Consider the following 22319-nt stretch of genomic DNA (forward strand, 5'->3'; position numbering starts at 1 on the left):
AATCACTTGCTTATGACGTCACAATGTAGCAGGTTCGAGTAATAAACCGAAGCCTTAATGTCAAATTAGCGAATTTACGAACGTTAATGCAAAAGTCGTGTGACGGATTGCGTGACTCATGAAAAATCGATCTGATATTCGTAATACACACATGCAATCAACTAACTGGGTCATGGGAGGAAATTAACTGTAGAACTTATACGTGACATAAACTATCGCTTGAATTATGAAGAATACGGTTTACTTAAGCAGTCTGTGGGGTAAGATAGGCGTGAAAAAGTATGTAAAGCGTGTACTTTATATAGCGGTTACATATACTGTAATTGGTACCTTATTTTTTTCAAGTTGAAACTAAAACGATGGATACAAACAAATAATAAACCATAAAACATCACAGCTTAAAGTAGACGCTATACCAGAGTAACTACTGCTGTACTAGCTAAACTAAAGCGGCGACCAATTACGCACAACACAACACAGCAAAGCGTAAATTACTCCGCGCGTGCGGCAGGAATTAAAAGCGTCGGAATGCTATCTAGAGTCTAGACGAAACGAGGTAAAGAGTGAATTATTATCACAATGAATACCGTTAGCACCTATGTCATATAGTGTCCAATATATACTGATCGTGTTTTAAACAATTAGCAACTCTCGTTTAGAATCGCGCTGCTGGGGTTTTATAATTCGGTAAATAGTTTTTGTTTACTACCAAATGGGTTAGGGAAATAAAAATAAAAACATGTCCCATCTTACCCCACTCAACGACCCACCCCACTATAATAACGTTATTTAAAACTCTACCGCGTGACAAAGCAATGCAAAAATACGCTTCATAGTGCTGTTGAACCTTGAGCGAATTAGTGGTTATACTTTAAATGGTTAGTCGTTACAAATGTATAGTAAAAATATAGAAAAAGCAACTTTTTCATTACATATATATCTATATGTATATACGGTAAAATATGAAACTTGCACGAAAGACGTGAGAACGAACTTCCACTTTTTACAACCACGAATAACTTTAACTATTTTTGTCCGAAGTTTTGTATTTCGGTTTCAACAAGTGGTGTTTCATAGCACGTTTGTATTTAATATAGCTCATTGAGTGTAAAAATATTTTGCGTGTGCCCTGACGCACGTCTGCTCTTTTTTGTGCTGACCTCAGCATTTATAAAAATACCGCTATAGTTACTATAGTAGGTTGAGATATGGGATGGAATTTTCATTCTCTTTTATCGTCCCATTTGGTAGTAAACAAAGAATATTTACAGAACTATATAGCCGTATCCTCACGACTCTAAAAGAGCGTTTTTTATTAGGTAAAAACACGGTCAGGGCATATGGGATTTAGGTGCTAACAGTTTCCCATCTTACCCCACAGTACTATATAGTAGCCCCGCCGGGTCAAACTTACAACCCACTAATAGATCTTCACGTATCTTGTCCAGTGAACATCAACAAGCTTCAACGTTACATGAAGGCGACTGATTGATGTTCTCGTGCAGAGTTTACCTCACCGTGAGCTGTCTAATCACGCATCACACGTCGAGTTATAATTATTCTTCTTTGCAACGTGGCGGGGTTGCGGGGTTATACGCTACCGGGCTTTCACGTTGTTTAGCTATGGGTAAAAACCACTATTATATAGTGCATAACACTGTGAAGTAATACGAATACCTTTAGCCCACATGGCGTACTACAAATATGTATAGAAGGCCGTGTAGCACATAATACTATTTTTTATATATTAGATTCGCGAGGATATGGTTATATAATTCTATGTTATTGAGATGTTGACAAAATCACGCCGATTGTCCTTTGTTGCACCTGTGACGTATTGCATATGACGTAAGCAGTATGACGTATGTTATCCGACACCTTGTATCCGGGTGCCGGGAGTTACGCTTCAAAAGTGAAACGAATTGTCTTAATGTTGATTGAGTTGCTTTAATCATGGTCTGGGTTAAATTAAACGAGACATGGAATAAATTGTGACAAGCAATCATGGCAGACTTGAATTAAAGTTATATCGTTGCAACATCCGATGACAAATAAAAATTTCCGGGGGCGTGGCAGAAATGTGGCTGCAGCGTTCGCGTCGTAGCTAGAGGTTTCGACGCTGCTATCATTGTGGCCTGTGGGCGTATATGACCTTGGGTGTGTCCTCCTATCGGCAATTGCTCCAACCCAGTGGTCACTAATGGGTTGTCTAAATGGTCCGGCATACCGAAACTTATCAACCACTGGGATGTCACTGAAATTATTCTCTTGAATTGTCAACAACTCCCGAAAGTAAATCAGTTAAATCCAGTGTTTTATCGAAAACGAGGTGGCCGAGTGGCGAAGACGATGGACTGCTAAAACTTACATGCGTGGTAACTCGTAAGCGGCCACGCGGTGTATGAAACAGAACACTCGTGGTATATCGACTGTCGTTGCCCCGCCATGTGATGATATGATATTAGATTTGAAACCCCCGTGCGTGCTTAAGTGGGAGATCAAAGGATAAAATTGAAAATCCTGATTTAGTTTGACGTGAAATGCAAACAACTTGGAATAAATTTAATCACGAAAATGTAAAAGTTTAAAATACGGACCCCCTAATTACAATCAATATAGAATCGATATTTTCAATACGCATGCATTCCTAGCACGATGCATTATCAGTTTAGCGACGTTTGGGATAAAACGTCGCTAAGGATTTGGCAAAATACGTTGAACGTGCTTGGGTGTAATACGTCAAGTTGTGGTGACGTTATGCATCTTATTTCCGTCGTGTGACGTATACGTGTTAAACTATCTCACGAGCGTTGGAATCAATTAAGAACGTGCCTCATGCTACCTGGGATAGCCGTTTCAATATCGTGAGACATTATGACGTATTAAGCATTTAGTTCTGTGGGGTAAGATGGGACATCTTTAGCACAAAAATCCAAATATTTTGATCGTATTTTAAACAATTACCAACGGTCTATGGGATACGGTTTTATAATTTTTTGAATGTTCTTTGTTTACTACCAAATTGAACGAGAAAATAGAATGAAAATGCGTCCCATTTTCCCCCACTATATTGCTTCGACAGACAGTGAAAATTGTATCTTGCTTGTGTCTACAGATAAAGACGTGATGAACGCCAAGGAGCCTGGGGTTTAGCCCAGCGATTGGTCCATTACCCCAACATTGTATATTCACATTCTATTCTATATGGGCGAAGTCCTACAGTGAGGCATGCCATGGGACCTGGGATTTAAGCCAGAGTTGGCCCATTTCCCCAACATTGTATATGCGCATTCTATTCTATATGGGTGAGATTCTACAGTGAGGCATGCCATGGAACCTGGGATTTAGGTCAGAGTTGGCCCATTACCCCAACATTGTATATTCACATTCTATTCTATATGGGTGAGGTCCTACAGTGAGGCACGCCATGGGACCTGGGATTTAGGTCAGAGTTGGCCCATTACTCTTAAAAATTGCATCAACATTTAATCGGTTTTAAGAACGTTTAACACAAGGTGAATGATCGAAAAGTTTCATTTTTTTCTTTGTGTGTGCCGTGTGCAAAACGCAAAGTTCAACATGCATTTGAACTTAAATTTCACTTTCCATTCGTAACATATATCTACGCATATTATAAAACACTGCAATACCAAATGAAAGATATACTACTGTGGGGGTAAGATGGGATACTGTTAGGACCCAAATCTTATATTTCCATATTGTGTTTTGAACACTTAACAACGCTGTTTTTAAGAGTCGTGAAGATACGTTCTAACTATTATGTAAATATCATTTGTTTGCTACCAAATGGAACGTGAAAAGAGACTAAAAACATGTCCCATCTTACCCCGATTAAACAAGTACAAGTAAATTAAATGTTCCAGTAAATACGAATTACCGTAAAAGGTCAAAAAGATGTAATACCTTAGTTTGATTCTACATTAAATTTATACACGCGTTTAAATATCGGGATTTTGTTCAAGAGAAAAAAGAAAAATCACTTTTTTTTACTGCAATTATAATAACAACTAATGGTAAATATAAATTAATCAGCTAAATATTTAAATAATTATGTACGCTACCGTTCTCCTATAGTTAAACTACATGTTTCAAGTATCCTTGAACAGCACAGCTTCAGCAATATACTGCATATCGTCTTCGCTTTGTTGGGAATTTTAATTATTGCACTTTACAAAGTGTTTACGCAATTTTTCGATTTAGAGAATCTTTTTGTAACCGCTAGACGCCGCTGTAGGTATAGGTTTATTTGGATTGTATTTGATTGATTTCCCATCGTTGCGTTGGCTTGTTTGCATCGCATAAAGCAAGGAACACTTTGTGTACAAGTTCGCCACGTTCTAAACATTTGCCACTCGTTGTATGACGAACTGATTTGTTAATCTGCAAAAATCGAAATTTCGTGATTACGTATCGTAGCCAACCAAGTGGTTCCTATGGGTTGTCCAATTGTCAAATTGTCAGCCATAGAGAAAATAATCACCCACAAAGTTACATACATGGTAACTAATAAGTGGGCACGAGGTGTATGAAACAGAACGTCCATGTTATAACGACTATCATTGCCCGTCACACGAGGATAAATAAGTTACATTTATTCTTTGCCTACAAAACAGGTTTTATTCATTGAACTGACCAAATCGTGGTCCCATTCCCTGAACTGTGTTGTGTCACAATGCATCACTGTGACGACACCCCGTTGTATTGTGACGCATTGATCATACTGTGCCAGCTGATTAGCCTCGCTGAGTCGGAATAGTTGATTACCGCCCATACGATGGCAGTAACCTGATTCTAATGCACCATCACCGTTCTTATGACCCATGCTATCCAAACACTGGTTCGTATCAACACCACGAACCTGTATAAAAATATTTGGCTGGTACAACATGTATAATTCTGTGGGGTAAGATGGGATACGCCTAAAACCTATGTTTTATTACCGTGTTTTATAACGCTTATTTGCGGTCATGAGGATACGGCTATACAAATATTTCGTAAATATTCTATGGCTTACTATCAAATGTGTCGAGAAAAGTGATTGAAACATTTCCCATCTTATTAAAAGTCACACGATAACCTGCTATGCCGAGCCGTGGTTTAAAAGCGAGATTTCAACAAGCAAGTCCGTGTGGCTCGTTGGTCTAGAGGTATGATTCTCGCTTAGGGTGCGAGAGGTCCCGGGTTCAATTCCCGGACGAGCCCGAATGTAATTTTGCTCAAATATTTTGTTTAATTTAACTTTTTAAAACCTACTAAAAACTCGCGCTGCAAATTATACGTATATCTAGTAGGACGTGTAATAATATAGTAGGGTAGAGTGGGAAAAGATGGGACACCTTCAGCACATGATATCCTGATCGTATTTTAAACAATTAATAACGGTCCATGAGAGTCGTGAGGATACGGTTTTATAATTATTTGAATGTTCTTTGTTTTCTACCAAATGGGACGAGAAAATATAATGAAAAGCTGTCCCATCTTTCCCACCCTACTATATTTCTGTATGAGGTGTTACAATGTATATTATTAACAAACCATACCTCTCCCCACTCTTTATTCTTGGGTGGCAACGGATAATGCTCCACGATGTCGTAAGCAATGTTTTCCATGAACCATTTGAAACTTTTACAGTTGTGTTCTTGTCTGTATTTCACCTGTATTTATATATATATGTGTTAAGTACATAATTGTATATTATGGTTAAAATTATTTTACGTTGCGGGGAAATGGGTAACCATTTTAGTTTTTTAAGTTTGAATATATAAATGTAACCGATTTATGTCCACGCGGTGGGGTAATGACAGTCGTTATAACACAGGTGTTCTGTTTCATACACCTTGTGCCTGCTTACGAGTTACCACGTATATGTAACTTATTTATCCTCGTATGACGGGGTAACGACAGTCTTATAACACAGGTGTTCTGTTTCATACACCTCGTGTCAGCTTACGAGTTACCACGTATATGTAACTTATTTATCCTCGCATGGTGGGGCACAACAGTCGTTCTGTTTCCAGCATTCCATGCGTTTAGGAAATTATAAACTACAGCTTTTGACATTCACATAAATGCAACACGAATTTATTTCCATATATGGTAAATGGCATAACTTTAGCAGAAAAGTCGACACATTTATAATAAATTTAATTACATCGTCACGCAATAACGAAGTAAACCAAATATACAAACATGTATATGCCGTTTAAAGCCATCGTTGCTAAAATTTGCGCAAAAATTCTTAAGTTTTGCTTTTAGGGTCATTTAAATTACATTTAATTAAAAGTTACGCGCGTTCAAAACGTTCTACACAAATATCTGTAACCAGTTTTAAGTCGCCGTTGCTAAAACTGTGCAAAAATTACAGTAAAAGTTTCAGTTTTAGAAATAAAACGGCAACGTTATGAATATATTCGTGTTGTACAAAGACAGCGATAGAATAGGATTTTCCCCAGCGAGGACAAATAACACGAAAATTCTATTTTAGTTTCGTAAATGAAAAATTTATAAACAATACTTGGCCAATGGTTATAATTATACTGCAAGTTCCGTATTTAGACTTACGCAATAACGACGTATTTCTGCATTAGTCATAACGATTATTATTACGCAATAAACGAACTATGACAACGTAGAAATATACGGAAGTAGAAATGCTTTATCGGTTAATGATAATGAGCAGTACAAATTGATGTGTTTTGCTATATAAAGTTTAAATACGCAAGTTAAAATTTTAGTCTGTGTATGTTATATTATATATATGTTTACTATGGTACGCCTGTGTAGAAGAATTGTATTATAATGAAAGTAATATAAGTAATGGCATGCTATAAATATATTTTTGGACTAGTAAGCCATGGCACATTTTATGGGGTGGGGTAAGATGGGACATGTTTTTATCATATTTTCTTGTCCCATTTGGTAGTAAACAAAGAATATTCGAGGAATTATGAAACCGTATCCTCACGACTTCCATAAAATAGATCGTTGTTAGTTGTTTAAAACAATATTTAAATATTGTTTGCTAAAAGTGTCCCGTCTTACCCCACCCTACTATACATATATACATAGAGACAAACATAAATACCTGAGCGCTAATATCTCCATACGGCATATTCAATGTTTCAGGTCTGCTTGCGTAGAAATAATCCTTATATTCGTCCCACCATGTTTCTACCACACGTATGTAGTTCTGCGGGTTGGGAAAGGCAATGATATTATAATAATGTAATGACATGTGGAAAAAATGACAATATAACATTATGTTATGACATGTGGAAAAAAATGATTGAATTCTCATGTTGGGGCGATTCTTGTAACGAAATGACATTCAGAAACAAGCGCTACGAAATACGTAATATACAATATTCTCATGCAAACAATAGAGATTAATTTGAACAGAAGACTGACGATGCCAAATATGCGCAATGTGTCTCAACAGTAACGATTAAGCATAATATATTAGCTGCAAAATATAATATATATTAACAAACAATAAATAAAATACAAATTAATATTTAATAATACAAATATTTAGTCATTGTAGGATGGGGGAAGATGGGACACCTTTTTATTTTATTTTTTCGTCCAATTTGGTAAAAAAAACCAAAGAACATTTAGAAACATTTAAAAAATTATAAAACTGTATCCTTATGAGTCCCGTAGACCGCTGTTAATTGTTTTAAAACACGATCAGGATATTTGGATAATATGTGCTAAATGTGTCCCATCTTCCCCCATCCTACTATATATTAATACAGCAGACAAAATAGAATAATAACTCAATGTCAATATACAACGAGCAATAAAACTATGGTATAATTAATAAAAACAGTATAATTAATTAATACAAAATATAACGACCATAATAAACAATAACCGACCCTGAGACTTGGATTGGAAGGCACATATTCGGGTGGCGGATTGCCGCTCCAACCGGGTAGTCTGTATACGTGTCCCACCCGTGAGCATGGTACGAACAATACCTCGCCTTCACACATCCAAATCTGAATAAGAAGTTATAGTCCAGGATATAAGAATAAATCGATGAATGTAAACTGTTTTAACCATGTGAAATGAAATACTGAATGAATGTAACTTATGTATCCTCGCATGGTGGGGCAATGGTCGTGCGAATTACCACATATGTAACCGTGTGGGTGATTAAAATCTGTATAAGAAGTTGTGTTTATATGAAGTAGGGGCAATGTACGTGTTATTTGCTAGGCTTAAAATTAATAAACGTTTATTTATTTATTTATTTTTAAAACATATTTTTGTTTAAAAACAAAAAAGTTTAAAGATTTTTTGTTTAAATATAAAAAAACGTTAAAACACTAACACGCGGATGCTGATAGAAATGTCAATCAATAAAACATAACAACACCTTGAACGACATTTCGAAATTCTCTCCTCCCCAAATTTCTAAACCAGGATCATAAAGACCGATATCGAAGAAATATTGACGTTCTATCGCGAATAATCCGCCAGCCATTGCGGGAGACCTGGTGAATGGAGGGAGATTAATCATAAAATAATATCCAGGGTCAAGTGCCACGAAATGCGTAAAAATAATTATTAAAAATAAATTACTTAAAAACAAACCCTTTTTTTTCTTTTTTTTTCAAACCCCGTTCCTAAGTTTGGCAATAAAAAACGACATAACTTCAAAGTGTTAATTATCAAAATAATTTATGAGTTAAAAACAAAACTTTCAAAGCATGTAATAAAAGCTACGAAGTAATTTTTACCTGATTTAACTGTAAGAAAGAATGTTCGTAAATCAATACTCTATTTATTGTGTGTTAATTGTCGTAGCAGAATTATATTACAAAGCGCGCGAGGACATACGGTGCAACAATGGATAAGTAATATTTCAAGAACGTATTATCTGGTAGCCAAACAAAAGAAATTCTTTACGCCACGCGACAGGCAGCAGGGCAGATAAGAGAGATATGATATGCGCTGTATTATGTTAGCATATATGTGGTAGCATAGGAAACATTAGAGATATTCCCTACGGTATATTATAAGCTAGTTATGGTGGTGCAAAGTGGATGGCCGTATTTGGGCAACGCTTCATCGGGACGATGTTATGTAGTTTGTACTTGTAAGGCGCGAGATTTAATTCTGCGGATCGTTAGAATATTTGAGATGGGCGTCACAATGGTTAAGACGCTTCGAGCAATATATACCAGCTTGGCTAGTGGCTTGTAATGTGTGGTGTATACGCGGTGAAGTTTTATAGTACTGTGGGGTAAGATAGGAAACTGTTAGCATCTAAATCCCATATTATACTTAATCGTGTTTTTAACAATAAACAAGGCTCTTTTAGAGTCGCGAGGATACGGTTATACAACTCTGTAAATATTCTTTGTTTAAATGGGATGAGAAATTAGAATGAAACATGTTCCGTCTTACCCCACCTACTATTATTCAAAGGAAAGTGGTGGGGAAAGTAGTTTTATATACGGTAGGTAGGTAAGTGGGCAGGAGGTGGCGGTTTCTGTTGTGCGCTAGAAGCGTTATTGCGTAACGATTGCGTGATCCTTATATGGGCATTAAACGAATTGTCGCTGGGTATTATCAGCCGCTCTCAACCGACGCACTTTACCAAATATGGTATGACTTGTGCGAAGCAACGTTACGCATCAGACGCAATTGGTTCGACTCAGTAATTAGAACGAGAGTGAAATCTGCTATATTGCTGTAAATAGCTGTGGAATTCTTTACATTATTCGTGTGCGCGTGCGCGTGTGTGTGCGGATTGTTTAGCACGTTACGAGCAGTTGAAGTTATGTATTTGGTGAGTAGTTATTGTTGGTATGCCTATCAGAGCAGTGTAGATTAAGTTCCCACGATGGAACGCAGCCTTCTGGCAATCATGCAAAGGAAGTCATTCGCATTTCGTTAGTTGGTTGGTGGCGAACAGTACCTTGACATTAGGCTGGCATAAACTGACAGCTATATTTGTGATTTAGGTTACAAAAAGGTATATTGTAGGGTGGGGTAAAGTGGGACAGGTTTTGATTGTATTTCCCCCTATTTGGTAGTAAATAAAAAATATTTACAGAATAATATAGGTGTATTTTTATGACTCTATAAAAGCGTTGGTAATTTTTTACTATATACATTTACGGTGAATTATAACTTCACAGATCTAGGTTATATTCCTATATTATGGCGCAAGTAGACAAGTTGGTGCCAATACCAAGACCGACAGACCTTAGCATCAAAAGTTGTTTAAATCAGAAGTATGAAACGGTCGGCTATAATAGCAACTGCCATGGCTACACTGGCAACACGTCGGATACGAAGCAGAATTCGCCAGTGGCCCTTTTGTTTGATGGTGGAACATCTGGCGCTACAAAGCTAGAGAATGCAGCGGCAAGGCTGGTTGTTTTGGACAGTTTATTCTCCCAGCAAAATGGGTTAGTGCCAAGTATAGCGAGCCCTGCATCGCCAAGTTTCGATACCTCACCCACGTTAAAGCGGGGAAGGAGAGAAGGACATTTTAATTTCATGACTGGCATGAAAGGTAAATATTTTATTTGCTGGTAAAGGAATACAATCTTGTTTTTTTTAAATAAAAAAATAACTTTTGTGTGCAATATAATTTAAATATGACTGACTGACAACTTAGACAACGTATTAGTGAACAGTGGGTTGGAGAAATATAATTTTAAACGTCTTGTCGAAGTACATATACGCCCGCAATGGTAGCAGCATAAAGCCTCAAACACGAAAACTCTAAGCTAGAAGTATGCGCACTAACCACGGCGCTGGGCAATGTGTGTACACATTTTCGTACAGTTTACAAGCAATTTAAGAACTCTAAACTTAAGACGGAATTTTTTTACAAGTAATTTAATACTCGCAAACTTTAGACCGCCGTGAGCCGTGTAAAGCTAACTCGCCCCCGAAGCCGACAACCCCCGTCACACCAACCGGTAGAGGGCGCGGTTGCAAGAGGAAAGGAGGCTGGAAGTTTCACGATCTATCCGATGAATGCGACGGGTTGGGAAGGAGGAAACGAGCTTATTGCAACAACCGACTGGAGAACGAAATCTTGCAGGTTTGTGCTGTTTTTTTCTTATATAGAAAAGGTGTTTGAGGGCCTGGAATTTATGCCAGAGTTGGCCCATTATTTATTGTAAATTCCATTCTATATGGGTGAGGTCCTACAGTGAGGCATGCCATGGGACCTGGGGTTTAGGCCAGAGTTGGCTTATTATCCCAACATTGTATATGCAAATATGCATATTCTATTCTATATTGGTGAGGTCCTATACAGTGAGGCATGGCCATGGGACCTGGGGTTTAGACCAGAGTTGTCCCATTATCCCAACATTGTATATGCACATTCTATTCTATGTGGGTGAACCCCCACAAAAGACTTTTAGTACAGGTTTGTTTATGTAATAAGCAGACTCGTGTTGTTTCCCGACAAATTTAAGCCGTTAATCCAAAAGCGCGAATTCCTGAAATAGTTCGTAGCCGCAAGCAACATCAAAGCCGTAAAAATTAAGGCGCTTATTTTAAACCCGCAAAACTCAAATAAACAATTCTAAATTAAAATATCGAAAACAACAAAGAGACGAGAATCAAATGCAAAACGGCTGTTAAAACGCGCTATGGATAGAAACTACTACAGTATTAGGCAAATCCAGTTTGTTTGGTAGTCTTGAGGATACAGTTATATAATTCTGTAACTGTTTTATGTTAACACTAAATGGGACGAGAAAAAAAATGAAAACATGTACCATCTTACCCCAACCTGCTATATCTAAAATTATTTTCGTTTTACGCGTCACATTATTGTTTTACCCTACCGTAAGCCCCCCAAAACTAACGTGTAAGTGTTCATACGAAAACCTAAAGTAACTCCGCATCAAGTTACGATCCGCTAAAACAACATTCTTCATGCGGTGTGAGAATAACGCGTCATGACTCCTTATAAGGATACGAGTACATAGCATCCGGTTTAACGTACTTTGGATTTCGAATAACGGAGGTTTAGTCGCCATTTTGGCCAATTAATAAAACGAGTTATCAGTTATATTTAAACATGTTTTCTTTCTATTTTATCGTCCTCTTTGGTAGTAAACAAAGAACATTCAAAGAATTATAAAACCGTATTATCACGACTTTACTAGACCGTTGTTTATAGTTAAAAACACAATCAGGAAATATGTAATACCGTTACGTAAACTATCCTACGGGGAAAAATGTCATTACAGTTTAATCCTAATTTTTAATAATTTTTATAATACCTTGGGTTTAACAGTCCTATTTTGTAAATAATAGTTTGTTTGCGTATTTTATTTGCTGCGTGTCATAACGAGAGTAGTTTTTAAAGCACCGCGTTTTCGTCGTTTTTAAATCAGGAAAATCATAGCCGTATACTCATTTTCCCCAATCACAAATAAAAGTTACGTTGAGCGAATTAATTCCATTTCCACTCCACTCCACTCTCCACTCAGTCCAAATACACCGCTTATGTTAAATGTATCAACGCATATTAACGACGTCATATGTGGCCCAGGTATACCAGGATCGAATCAGCATCAAGGAAGTCACAAGTTGTGGTGGGAAACATGGAGAAAGACTCGTTATTATTGAACCAACTGTGATCCAGGACCCGGATATAATTAAGCATAACACGGCCTTGAGACTCGTACTTGATAAGAAAAAGGGGACTTATAAATTGCAGGTTCGTTTGAAAGCTAACTGCCGAATTTGTGTTTTTGGTAAAAAATATGATACAGTAGAGTGGGGGAAGATGGGACACCTTTTCGTTCTATTTTCTTATTCCATTTAGAAGTAAACAAAAAAAAACAAAGAATTATAAAACTGTATCCTCACAACTCACATAGACCATTGTTAATTGTTTAAAATACGGCCATAATATTTAAATATTATGTGCTAAAGGTGTTTTAGCTCATTAACTGCCTGATAAACCTAATTTTGTTCTTCCTAACTACACTGAATCTTGCTAATTATATTGAATTAATCTAATGCTTTGTATCGTAGTTGCTATACTAATGCAACCCTTTGTGTTTGCAGTTGCTGCCTTTCACTATCGAACAAGGATCTCTCTCCAACAAACCCCAACTAATCCACGTTGTGTCCAAGATGTTGGGAGACAACGGAGAAGTCGTGTGTCCAGGGATCAACCAGATGAGGGCGCAAGGAAGATTAGGATACCAGGTGGAGGAGAGAAGTCCTACGGAGCAAGCTATGGAGTCGACGAGAAAGTCATGGGCAGCTTTATCAAAGGATGCGGAGCAGGATCGTTATAGAGGAAGATGGAAGACGAACAATACGTTTTCCTGCTCGGAGCAGTCAAGAAGTTGCTCCTCATCCATGAGGAGTGAGGAGAGTGGATGTAACTCCGCTGTTACGCCGACGGATCGATTGTTGATAAGTTTGAACATGGAGTTGACGAGGAATAAGCAAACAACGCATGCGGTGAATAAACAATTAACGAACTCAACAAGTTGTATGTTGTGGCATAACCCCGCTGTGGCAGGGAAAGGAAAACGCTTGTTATGGCCAGAGGAATTTAAATGGTGTGTAAACTGTATAAGGAAAACTAACAATTTTGAAGCTGTAAGAAACTCTGAGTTAATTACTGAATAAGACTTTCTATAACAATCTTATATTTCTTGAATTTTTTGAAATTTTTAAGTTATTGAACTGTTATATCTACAATGCTTATTTCTTATGCTGTGGTTATACACAGTTGCGTTTATTTATGGTGCAGGGTATACAAGCCTGCTCTTGAGATATTTAGCGGGGCAGAAACCCCTAGATTTTCATATCCCCAGAAAAATACAAACTTACATAAAAGCCAACACATTTTATTGCCTGTGACCCCTGTGACCCAGCTATTTTAGAAAACCAGCGCGACTAGTTATATGGATCTGGTGTTACGAAATCAAGTCCAACCAATTGTACAACAGATATATGTACATCGCGTAACGGCATCACAAAAATTAATCCAACTCTATGAGCACCAGACCAGGGTTAGATTCATGAAATTCACTCGTTATATTTCACTTTGATAAAAATAAAATACAAAATCACTTCACCTGTATGGGTCAGTTGTGTGTTTCCTTCTGTTGTGTTCCTCCTTAGTGAGCGGGACTCTTTTCCACAACATGCTCCAATCCCAAGCACCGCGTGCAAATCCGTTGGCATCACCACCAGCTTGGGAGGTAAACGTGTAATCCTGTCCGTTGATCACATCTATGAGCGGAACCGTTGTCACTTTCCTATGAAACATAAAGCATGGTTACAAACAAGTTTGAGCCGTTTTACTATCAGTATATGCCAACCCAATGTCAAGGTTCACCACCAGCCAACAAATCAAAAGAGACGAGAAAGGGGAAGAAAACAAATTAAATTCTAAATAAATATTGCCAATATTTTACCGTTAAAGAATTAAAATAATGGTAAATAGACTAGGGAAGTAGTTAATGGCTTTTAACTGCAACAACATAATTAACATGTCTAATACTCTTAATGTTGTGTGAACAAAGCTTAAGTTGTAGTGTAAGTGTGTGAACTAAACAGCTGCCAAGAAACAAACAGAGAAACATAACAACCACCAACATAGACGCTAAACTTTTAAAGATTGCACATTTCTGTGAAATAAATCCAACTTATTGTCACATTCTCTGTGAATTAATGCATATAATCTCACCCACTAACCTGTTATTAACTATAGGCATGATTAGTGGAGGCAACCAATTGTAGCCAACTTCACAATGAGCATCGAGGTAAACCAGTACTCTACCATCTGCAGGTGTGGATTTCTGCGCTCCAATACTTCGCGCTCTAATCAAACCTTCACGCCTCTCATTACGATACAGTTTGACAAGCCCGTTAAATCTTTGGATGTACTCAGTCAATTTCTGTCCCAAATGCTCTAAAAAAGGATTTGTATCATTATATAAATTGTCAGCTATAACACAAATAATTCAACACAGCGTTACATTTGTGGTAACTTGTAAGCGAGTACAAGGTGTATGAAACAGAACACCAGTGTTATAACAACTGTCGTGGAATTAAGCAAGTTACAAAGTTAGTACTCTTACTCATTCATGAGTTTTATAACATTTTCTCTTATTTGATACATTTTGTACACACCTATGAATCATAGGTCTACATTATAACATTAGCCTACAAAAAAACTAAGCAGTTTTTATTTATTTTTTGTTTTTTTGCATTGCGGCTAATTTAGACGACCAATTAGGGACCACTGGGTTGGAGCAATTGTCGTTAAGTGTCTTGCTGTGTTGGCCAAACATAAACAAATTATCTCTCCAAATTCACCAGAGTGAATTAGATTCCATACCTTTATTACTATGGTCATCAATCATTACAATCTCATAAAGCAGTTTCTTCGGTGTTAGATTGATAACAGAATGCACGGTTCTTACCAGTGTTGACCAACCCTCGTTATGAAACACAATAATGACGCTTATATCTGGAAGATCACTAGGGTAGTCCCAGTGCCGGCATCTATTTAAAACAATATAGACTTTGAACATTATTATTTTTTAAACAATGTATGAATGTAACTTATTATTCCCGCGTGGTGGACAACGACAGACGATATAACATGGCTTTCTGTTACATACACCTCATGTCTGCTAACGAGTTACCACATATGTAGCTTGTTTATTCTTGCATGAGGTGGCAACAACAGTCATTTAATACAGGTGTTCTGTTTCATACACCTCGTACCGCTTACAGGTTACCACTTATTTACTTTTGTGGTCTTTTTTTTTTTTGCGTATGGCTGCCAATTTAGACAACCTATTATTGTAGCAAATGTCATCCCAGATTTTGTTTAATGTTTAAAAAACAGGACTACATATGCTGTACATATGTCCCAAAATGAAACATTTAAAACAAGACCTTTAAAAAACTGAATAAACTTCACTTACTCATCGTGCCTCAGATCTTTCGGCAGTCGATCAAGTGATATCTTGTCGCTGTTCACCATATTAAAACCAAACTCTTTTATCGATGCTGCCACAGCTTCCTTTTCATCATTAGTAGCATGGACAGCTACCCCATATTCCCCCGGCCCGTTTCTCCTTGCTAAACTTTCTTCGTAGTTACCAAGCTTCCTCCAGTTTAGCTGCGGATAATTCGAAAAATCTTCTTTCACAACTGGCTTGATAGGTGCTACTACTTCATTTGGTTCAAACTTAATGTGTTTGATTAAATGTCGGCTCCCATCTTGCAAGTCCACCTCAACTCCATCAACAGCTGGAAACTCAAGATTATTGCTTTCGGAATCTGGAAGCTTTACTTGGGGTTCGTTCTCGATTCTTTCAAAAGGGGGTGGGGGCTGCAACGTAAATATATCTTAACACAACATAATTTAATAATTGTCTCTTCGAAAACGATGATCATATTATTTAAAAAGAGAAACATAAATTAACATAACATAAAATCTGAAGCCAAACTATAGATGTGCAAAAATTAAACTGGTTACTAAATAACAAATTATAACCTAAATTTTCATTTATCTCTTTGAATATGATAGCGAAAATCATTGTACTTAAAAAGCGAAGAGAAAGTGGGTATTTGAGCTTATAGTATAATATAAAGCTTATAGAAAACGATTATCTTACCTGTTTTTTGAATGTTTTCGGTAGTACAATAAATGCGCAATAGAAAATTGCCAAAGCAATAGCGAATTTCAAAACTGATGCGATTTTAAATCTCATTTTCCAGGCGGACACTGCAGCTGAAGTTTTTAAAGTAAGCTCAAACCATACAATGTATATAGCTGACTACCAATAAGCAACGTGTCAAATAACAACACGAAATATGAACTGACTAATCTCTGTCCGATTGAATCCAAACCCCGAATAAATAAATCTAGAAATATACATCTATGCTTGCGTGTTTTGGCTTAGCTTTTTACGGCGAATTTTAAGTATAGATAAAGTGAAACAAAAAATGATTTTACTAAAAATTACTGTAGTTCGTATTTATATCTATTATAGTCTGCTAACTAACAAAATTATAAAGTAAAAAATAATTTATTTATACTGTTTGATATTTCTATAAGTTAGTATTCTCCCTCTCTCAAGGGAAATCACCGTTTACAATTTTTTGCACGCGTTTATGTTTTTTTTGTAATTTTTGAATAAATTAATTAATTTTGCCAGCCATGCAGTTTAGAGATTAATCTTAATATTGCTTTTATTATATTTGAACAGGCCAGACAAAATTTATATATTTACAATTTATACGAATCGGGTTTAAAGTTCTGTCGTTTTGCTGTTGATTTCCTTCTGTTCGTTGTTTAAAATACGATCTTTAATAGAAATTAAAAATTTTGTTATAGAAATTTTTCAGAACCAAACTATCCAAGAATAAGTGTTGTAAAATAAAATTTATTAAAATATGGACGAAGACCAGCCTGCAGCCAAAATTCAAAATGTGAATGAATTTTCGAAGCAATGTCTTGGTTCATTGATGCAGTTCATTAAATCAAGCCATGGCCTCCCATCTGCAGGAGATGATCATGAATTCTACACAAGTTTTGCCGGTTTTCGGGATTTTTCTACGCAACAGAAAACAAGACTGATTAAAAACATGAGAACTCTGCTAAAAAATCAAGGACTCAAAGTAATTTGTTTAAAGTGAAATATATACGTAATTACTTATTTTGAATAATTCAGTAACATTATAAAATAAACTAATTTATATATACAGGGTAAGCGGGCACGATGTGTATGGAACTGAACACCTGTGTTATAATGTCTGTCGTTGCCCTGCCATGCAAGGAAGGATAAATAAGTTTGGCACAATACTTGTTTTAATAGGGCTGTGTCAATAAACATGAAAAACAATAGGCTATACACATACAACTGTATATGTAATATATACATATTCACATGAAATTTTACTTCCAAGAACAACTTTGGAACCAACATGGACGGTTTGAACGACATTGATGATCTAACAGATCAACTGGTTGAATGCAATGATGGAGTTATGGAGAGAGTTACAGCAATGTTGGATCATCAATCAATCACTAAAACTGCTGGTAACAATGGACAAGATGAACCTGTGTATGTGGAACCTTATTATAATACAATGTTTTATGTTGCAGTTTTCTGTTTTTAGTTTCTTTTACCTATTTTTTTACTCAAACAAGTTTTTTAGTTTTTACTCGAACAAAATTACTAAAATGTTTCTTTAACTTTCAGGTAATATTTTCCCTATAGAGTGTTAGTTTTAATAAAATATTGTTTTGATCAAAAGTTGTTTATAATATAAATAAATTATAATAACAACTTTTTATATAGCGTTCCTGCTGCTGCGAACACAAGTCAACAACAAACTGTGGTTTCATCGTGGAATAAAGTCGGTAAAAGCGGGAAAAGTAAAACTTTTCGGTTCGTATTTCAAACATTCATACATTATTACTTAGTATACTGAATAACTTATTACATAAAACATGATGAACTCACACAGAGTTGCTTTGCTACAATTGATTCAAAACAAATTATAGTGCATTACTCAATAGACTTCCAATCTGCTGGTGTATGACACTGTTAGTGTTTTGTATTTAGTGTAAATAAAAATCCAAGTAATTTAAAAATTGAGTTTTAACAGATTGTTCCATGCATACAATATAATGCGACCACAATTGAAGTTTAAAGACACAATTGATAATACCAACGCACCATTCCTACCAAAGATATCAACCAAACCACATGCATTACAACCATTACCAAAGGAACTTATTGATATTCATTCACAAGGTACTAGCTACATTATGTATGGATCATAATTATAAGTAGAAGTAATACAATTATGGGCATAACCTTAAACATGTGTTTAATATTTTGCAAACTACGCTGTTAACTATTTTTCAATCTTCTCTGCCGCAATCGAAGACATAAAAAAGCAATTTCTCACAATTTTAAGCAAGCATAACAACCTTAAATCTTTTAATAAATAATTTTGAATATTATAGCAAAGAGGCCTTGTAGAATAGGCTGTTTTGAAATCTAAAGCAGAATCTGTTATTTTAGACAACTTAAGTGAAAATGAAGGCAATTCACTCGCTATATCCAACCTTATACAACAAGTACGACATTCTAAAGCTGGAGACTTAGCAATATATGATCATCCGTATAAATATGAACTTCAACATTTTAAACCCTCGTCCTCACAACTGGAAAAACCAACCCCTGTCAAGTATGTAGTTTATATGAGTGTGTGGATTAATGAATGAATGTAACTTATTTACTCTTGCGTGGCGAGGCATATTGACAGTCGTTATAATACGAGTGTTCTGTTTTATACACTTTGTGCCTGCTTACGAGTTACCACGTATGTAACTTTGTGGGTAATCGTTTCAAGAGGATTTTTTAGGTATGCTGGCTGATAATTTAGACAACCCATAAATGCTTTCGTGAAACCTTACAAATGAAAATTGTATCTTACATATGGACTGCCATGTTTGTATTGAAACTGCCGAGAAATTCCAAGTTTTCATCTTTTTAATATCATCCCTTTTACTTTCACACAGGTATGGCCCAATAGATCCAGATTCCTGTATATTTGTTGATGAAGTAAATGCACTACATAAGTTAATGGATGAACTGAAGGAAGCATCAGAGATAGCTGTTGATTTGGAAGCTCATTCATATCGTTCGTATCAAGGAATAACTTGCTTGATGCAGGTTCGTTGTTGGGCGATTATTTTATTCTCGCATGGCAGGCGTTATTCACAAGAAGTAGAACAAAATGGATATCCATGAATATATATACGTTTTCAGGTTATTTTTTTGTCCAGCACCAAGCGCAGTAGTTAACCGCCTGCTTATAATTCAGAAGTTACCTGTTCAAGCCTTATTACTATTGTGTTAAAACCTTGAAAAAACACTCAAATATTTAGATTAAATGAGTAAAACTTGATTTCCAGGTGTCCACACGAACGAAAGACTACATTGTTGACACAATTGCATTAAGAGCAGAATTGAATATTTTGAACCAAGTTTTTGCAAATCCTAACATCATTAAAGTTTTCCATGGAGCAGACTCGGATATTATTTGGTTACAACGTGACTTTGGGATTTATGTTGTAAATCTATTCGATACGGGTAAGCAGTTATGGTTGTTTTGTAGATCAAGGTGATTTGCCATAGTGGTTAGCGCTTGCCCTGAACCAAGAGGTAGTGGGTTCATGGCTTGTCGCTGCCACCATTGTGGGCATATGTGTCATCAGGCAAGACACTTGTTGGTAATTGCTTCAACCCAGTGGTCACTAATGGGTTGTCTAAACTCTAAACTGTCAGCCATACAGATAAACAATCAGCATGAGATTTCATTTTGTATTTCTGCTTATGTAACTTCATCCATTATACCAGGTCAAGCAGCAAGAGCATTAGGCCTTCAAAGACATTCTCTTGATTATCTTCTTACACATTATTGCAATGTACAAGCTGATAAGAAGTACCAGCTAGCTGATTGGAGGATTAGACCTTTACCTAAAGAGATGCTTCTATATGCACAGGTGATCATTTACCATGCATGTAATTTATTTATCTTCACATGGCGAGGCAACAACAGTCGGTATAACAAGGGTGTTCTTTTTTTAGTGAAGAATCTTTTAAAAAATTAAAGCCGCTGGGCTGCAGTTATATAATTCTGTTAAATTTTTTGGGCTGAGAAAAGAAAATGAAAACAGAAATGTCTCTTCTTTCACCCTCTTATATTATATTATAATGTTATGTTACAAAACATTGTAATTCTATTTTTCTTTTATAGGGAGACACTCATTACCTGTTATATGTATATGACATGATGAGGTTGGATCTTGTTAAAACTGGGGATCCTGGGTTACTGCACAAAGTAATTGATAAAAGCCGTGATATCTGTTGTTTAAAATATGAAAAACCCATCACGAATGACACCTCTCATCTTGTTCTGCTGGAAAAACATAAAAGAAGGGGAGGAAAAAAAGATTTCAGGCCGCAGCAAATAGAAGCGCTGAGGTTGATATTTGCATGGAGGGATGGACTCGCTAGGCAGGAGGATGAGAGTTGTGGGTATGTGTTGCCCAACCATATGCTGCTGCAGATAGCGGAGATATTACCACGTGAAGCACAAGGTGTTCTGGCTTGTTGTAACCCCATCCCACCATTGCTGCGCCAACATGTGTTGGCTGTTCATCAACTTGTAGTAGAAGCAAGGAATAAGGTGTTTAAGTCAGATAATGGAGGGCTGGAGAAAGTTGAAACCAGGTTCCCAGCCCCAGCTAAGTTGGAAGATGATTATTCAAACTTATTACACTGCCCACATGATTTATCATTTCAATCACGCATGGAAACTGATTCATCAATGAATATGAAAAGTTCGGAATCAGAGTATTCGTTGGTTAAGAATTCAAGCTTGTTGGGAAGTTTTAGTGAAGATGGGAATGTTTCAGATGGCGACAAATCATTGAATATTGTGAGCACGCAAAGCGAGGTAGCGACTCCGGAGATAAAACAAAAGGTTGAAAGGATAAATAAAGCAGGTTGGAATCCTTTCCTTATCTACATGCCTACTGATGAAGCAGATGGGAAGGTAAAGAGAAGTTTGTCGGAAAGCGATGCCAGTCAAAGACTTACCCTCAAAAATATGCTCTCGGGTAACTTTGTGTGGAAACTGAAGAAGCTTCCCGGACAGGAAGAGGAGAAAAAGGTCGTCAAAGAAGAGCCGAAGACGTTCGGGAAGATCCTTGATGTTCCATCAGATGCGTATCATGATACTCAACGACAAACACAGGTTTTGAGGAAATTGGTCAAACAACGTGGTGGTTTGAATAAAGGTCTAAACACTCGGCATTCTTCAAGTTTGCCGGAAACACCGGTTGGTTCGTTACGTGAGAGAGTAAGTGAGTTTGTGCCCGACCATTACAAGGGTCGGAAACGAGGTGGCTATCATTCACCTCGTGGTAAGAATGTACAAGCTAGCCCACAAAAGCGACCCTTCACCCCACACGAGTATACGGACGGCGATTATAAGAAGTTCCAAAAGTCAAAACCAAGGGGTGATTTTAGAAAACGGAAATTTAAAAGAAACTAATTTGATTGGTTGTGTTGGGTAAAGACTGTAAACTTATTAATGCTGCTTAATTGTATTACTTGTATTGGTTAATCTGGTCGCTTCTTAATACAAAGAGAAACAGCGTGTTTATTGTGTTATGTTGTTTTAAAATAGAAAACAAAAAGCTGCAGTATTAGTATCTATAATAAAACTGCGGTATTTGA

At 36.6% G+C, this 22319-nt stretch overlaps 3 protein-coding genes and 1 non-coding gene across 4 annotated transcripts; 3 read left to right on the forward strand and 1 right to left on the reverse strand.

Annotated features, from left to right (window-relative positions):
* Window positions 1–3466: 3466 nt before the first annotated feature.
* On the reverse strand, window positions 3467–16912 carry LOC149724703 (N-acetylgalactosaminyltransferase 7-like). Its single transcript, XM_089892057.1, has 11 exons — window positions 16671–16912; window positions 15975–16384; window positions 15380–15546; window positions 14734–14950; window positions 14112–14294; window positions 8405–8522; window positions 7902–8024; window positions 7106–7210; window positions 5562–5675; window positions 4655–4879; window positions 3467–4401 (listed from the first exon to the last, which is right to left on the reverse strand). The coding sequence occupies exons 1-11, from the start codon at window positions 16764–16766 to the stop codon at window positions 4264–4266; spliced, it is 1896 nt and encodes a 631-aa protein (XP_089748183.1). The 5' UTR covers window positions 16767–16912; the 3' UTR covers window positions 3467–4263.
* Trnap-agg (transfer RNA proline (anticodon AGG)) lies at window positions 5152–5223 on the forward strand. The gene has a single exon. It is a non-coding gene; the product is annotated as a tRNA-Pro (tRNA).
* On the forward strand, window positions 9567–14116 carry LOC149724705 (uncharacterized). The gene is made up of 4 exons (XM_089892079.1): window positions 9567–10555; window positions 10905–11092; window positions 12563–12730; window positions 13084–14116. Exons 1-4 carry the CDS (start codon window positions 10198–10200, stop codon window positions 13657–13659), a joined length of 1290 nt encoding a protein of 429 aa, XP_089748205.1. The 5' UTR covers window positions 9567–10197; the 3' UTR covers window positions 13660–14116.
* A 454-nt stretch (window positions 16913–17366) lies between the features above and the next one.
* Window positions 17367–22241, forward strand: LOC149724706 (exosome complex component 10-like). The gene is made up of 9 exons (XM_089892038.1): window positions 17367–17676; window positions 17965–18122; window positions 18360–18449; window positions 18670–18818; window positions 19092–19257; window positions 19592–19745; window positions 19988–20165; window positions 20433–20578; window positions 20833–22241. The coding sequence occupies exons 1-9, from the start codon at window positions 17452–17454 to the stop codon at window positions 22132–22134; spliced, it is 2568 nt and encodes an 855-aa protein (XP_089748164.1). The 5' UTR covers window positions 17367–17451; the 3' UTR covers window positions 22135–22241.
* Window positions 22242–22319: the final 78 nt, after the last annotated feature.

The sequence above is a fragment of the Ciona robusta genome, chromosome 14 (genome assembly GCF_009617815.1).
Source record: "Ciona robusta chromosome 14, ASM961781v2".
NCBI lineage: Eukaryota > Metazoa > Chordata > Ascidiacea > Phlebobranchia > Cionidae > Ciona > Ciona robusta.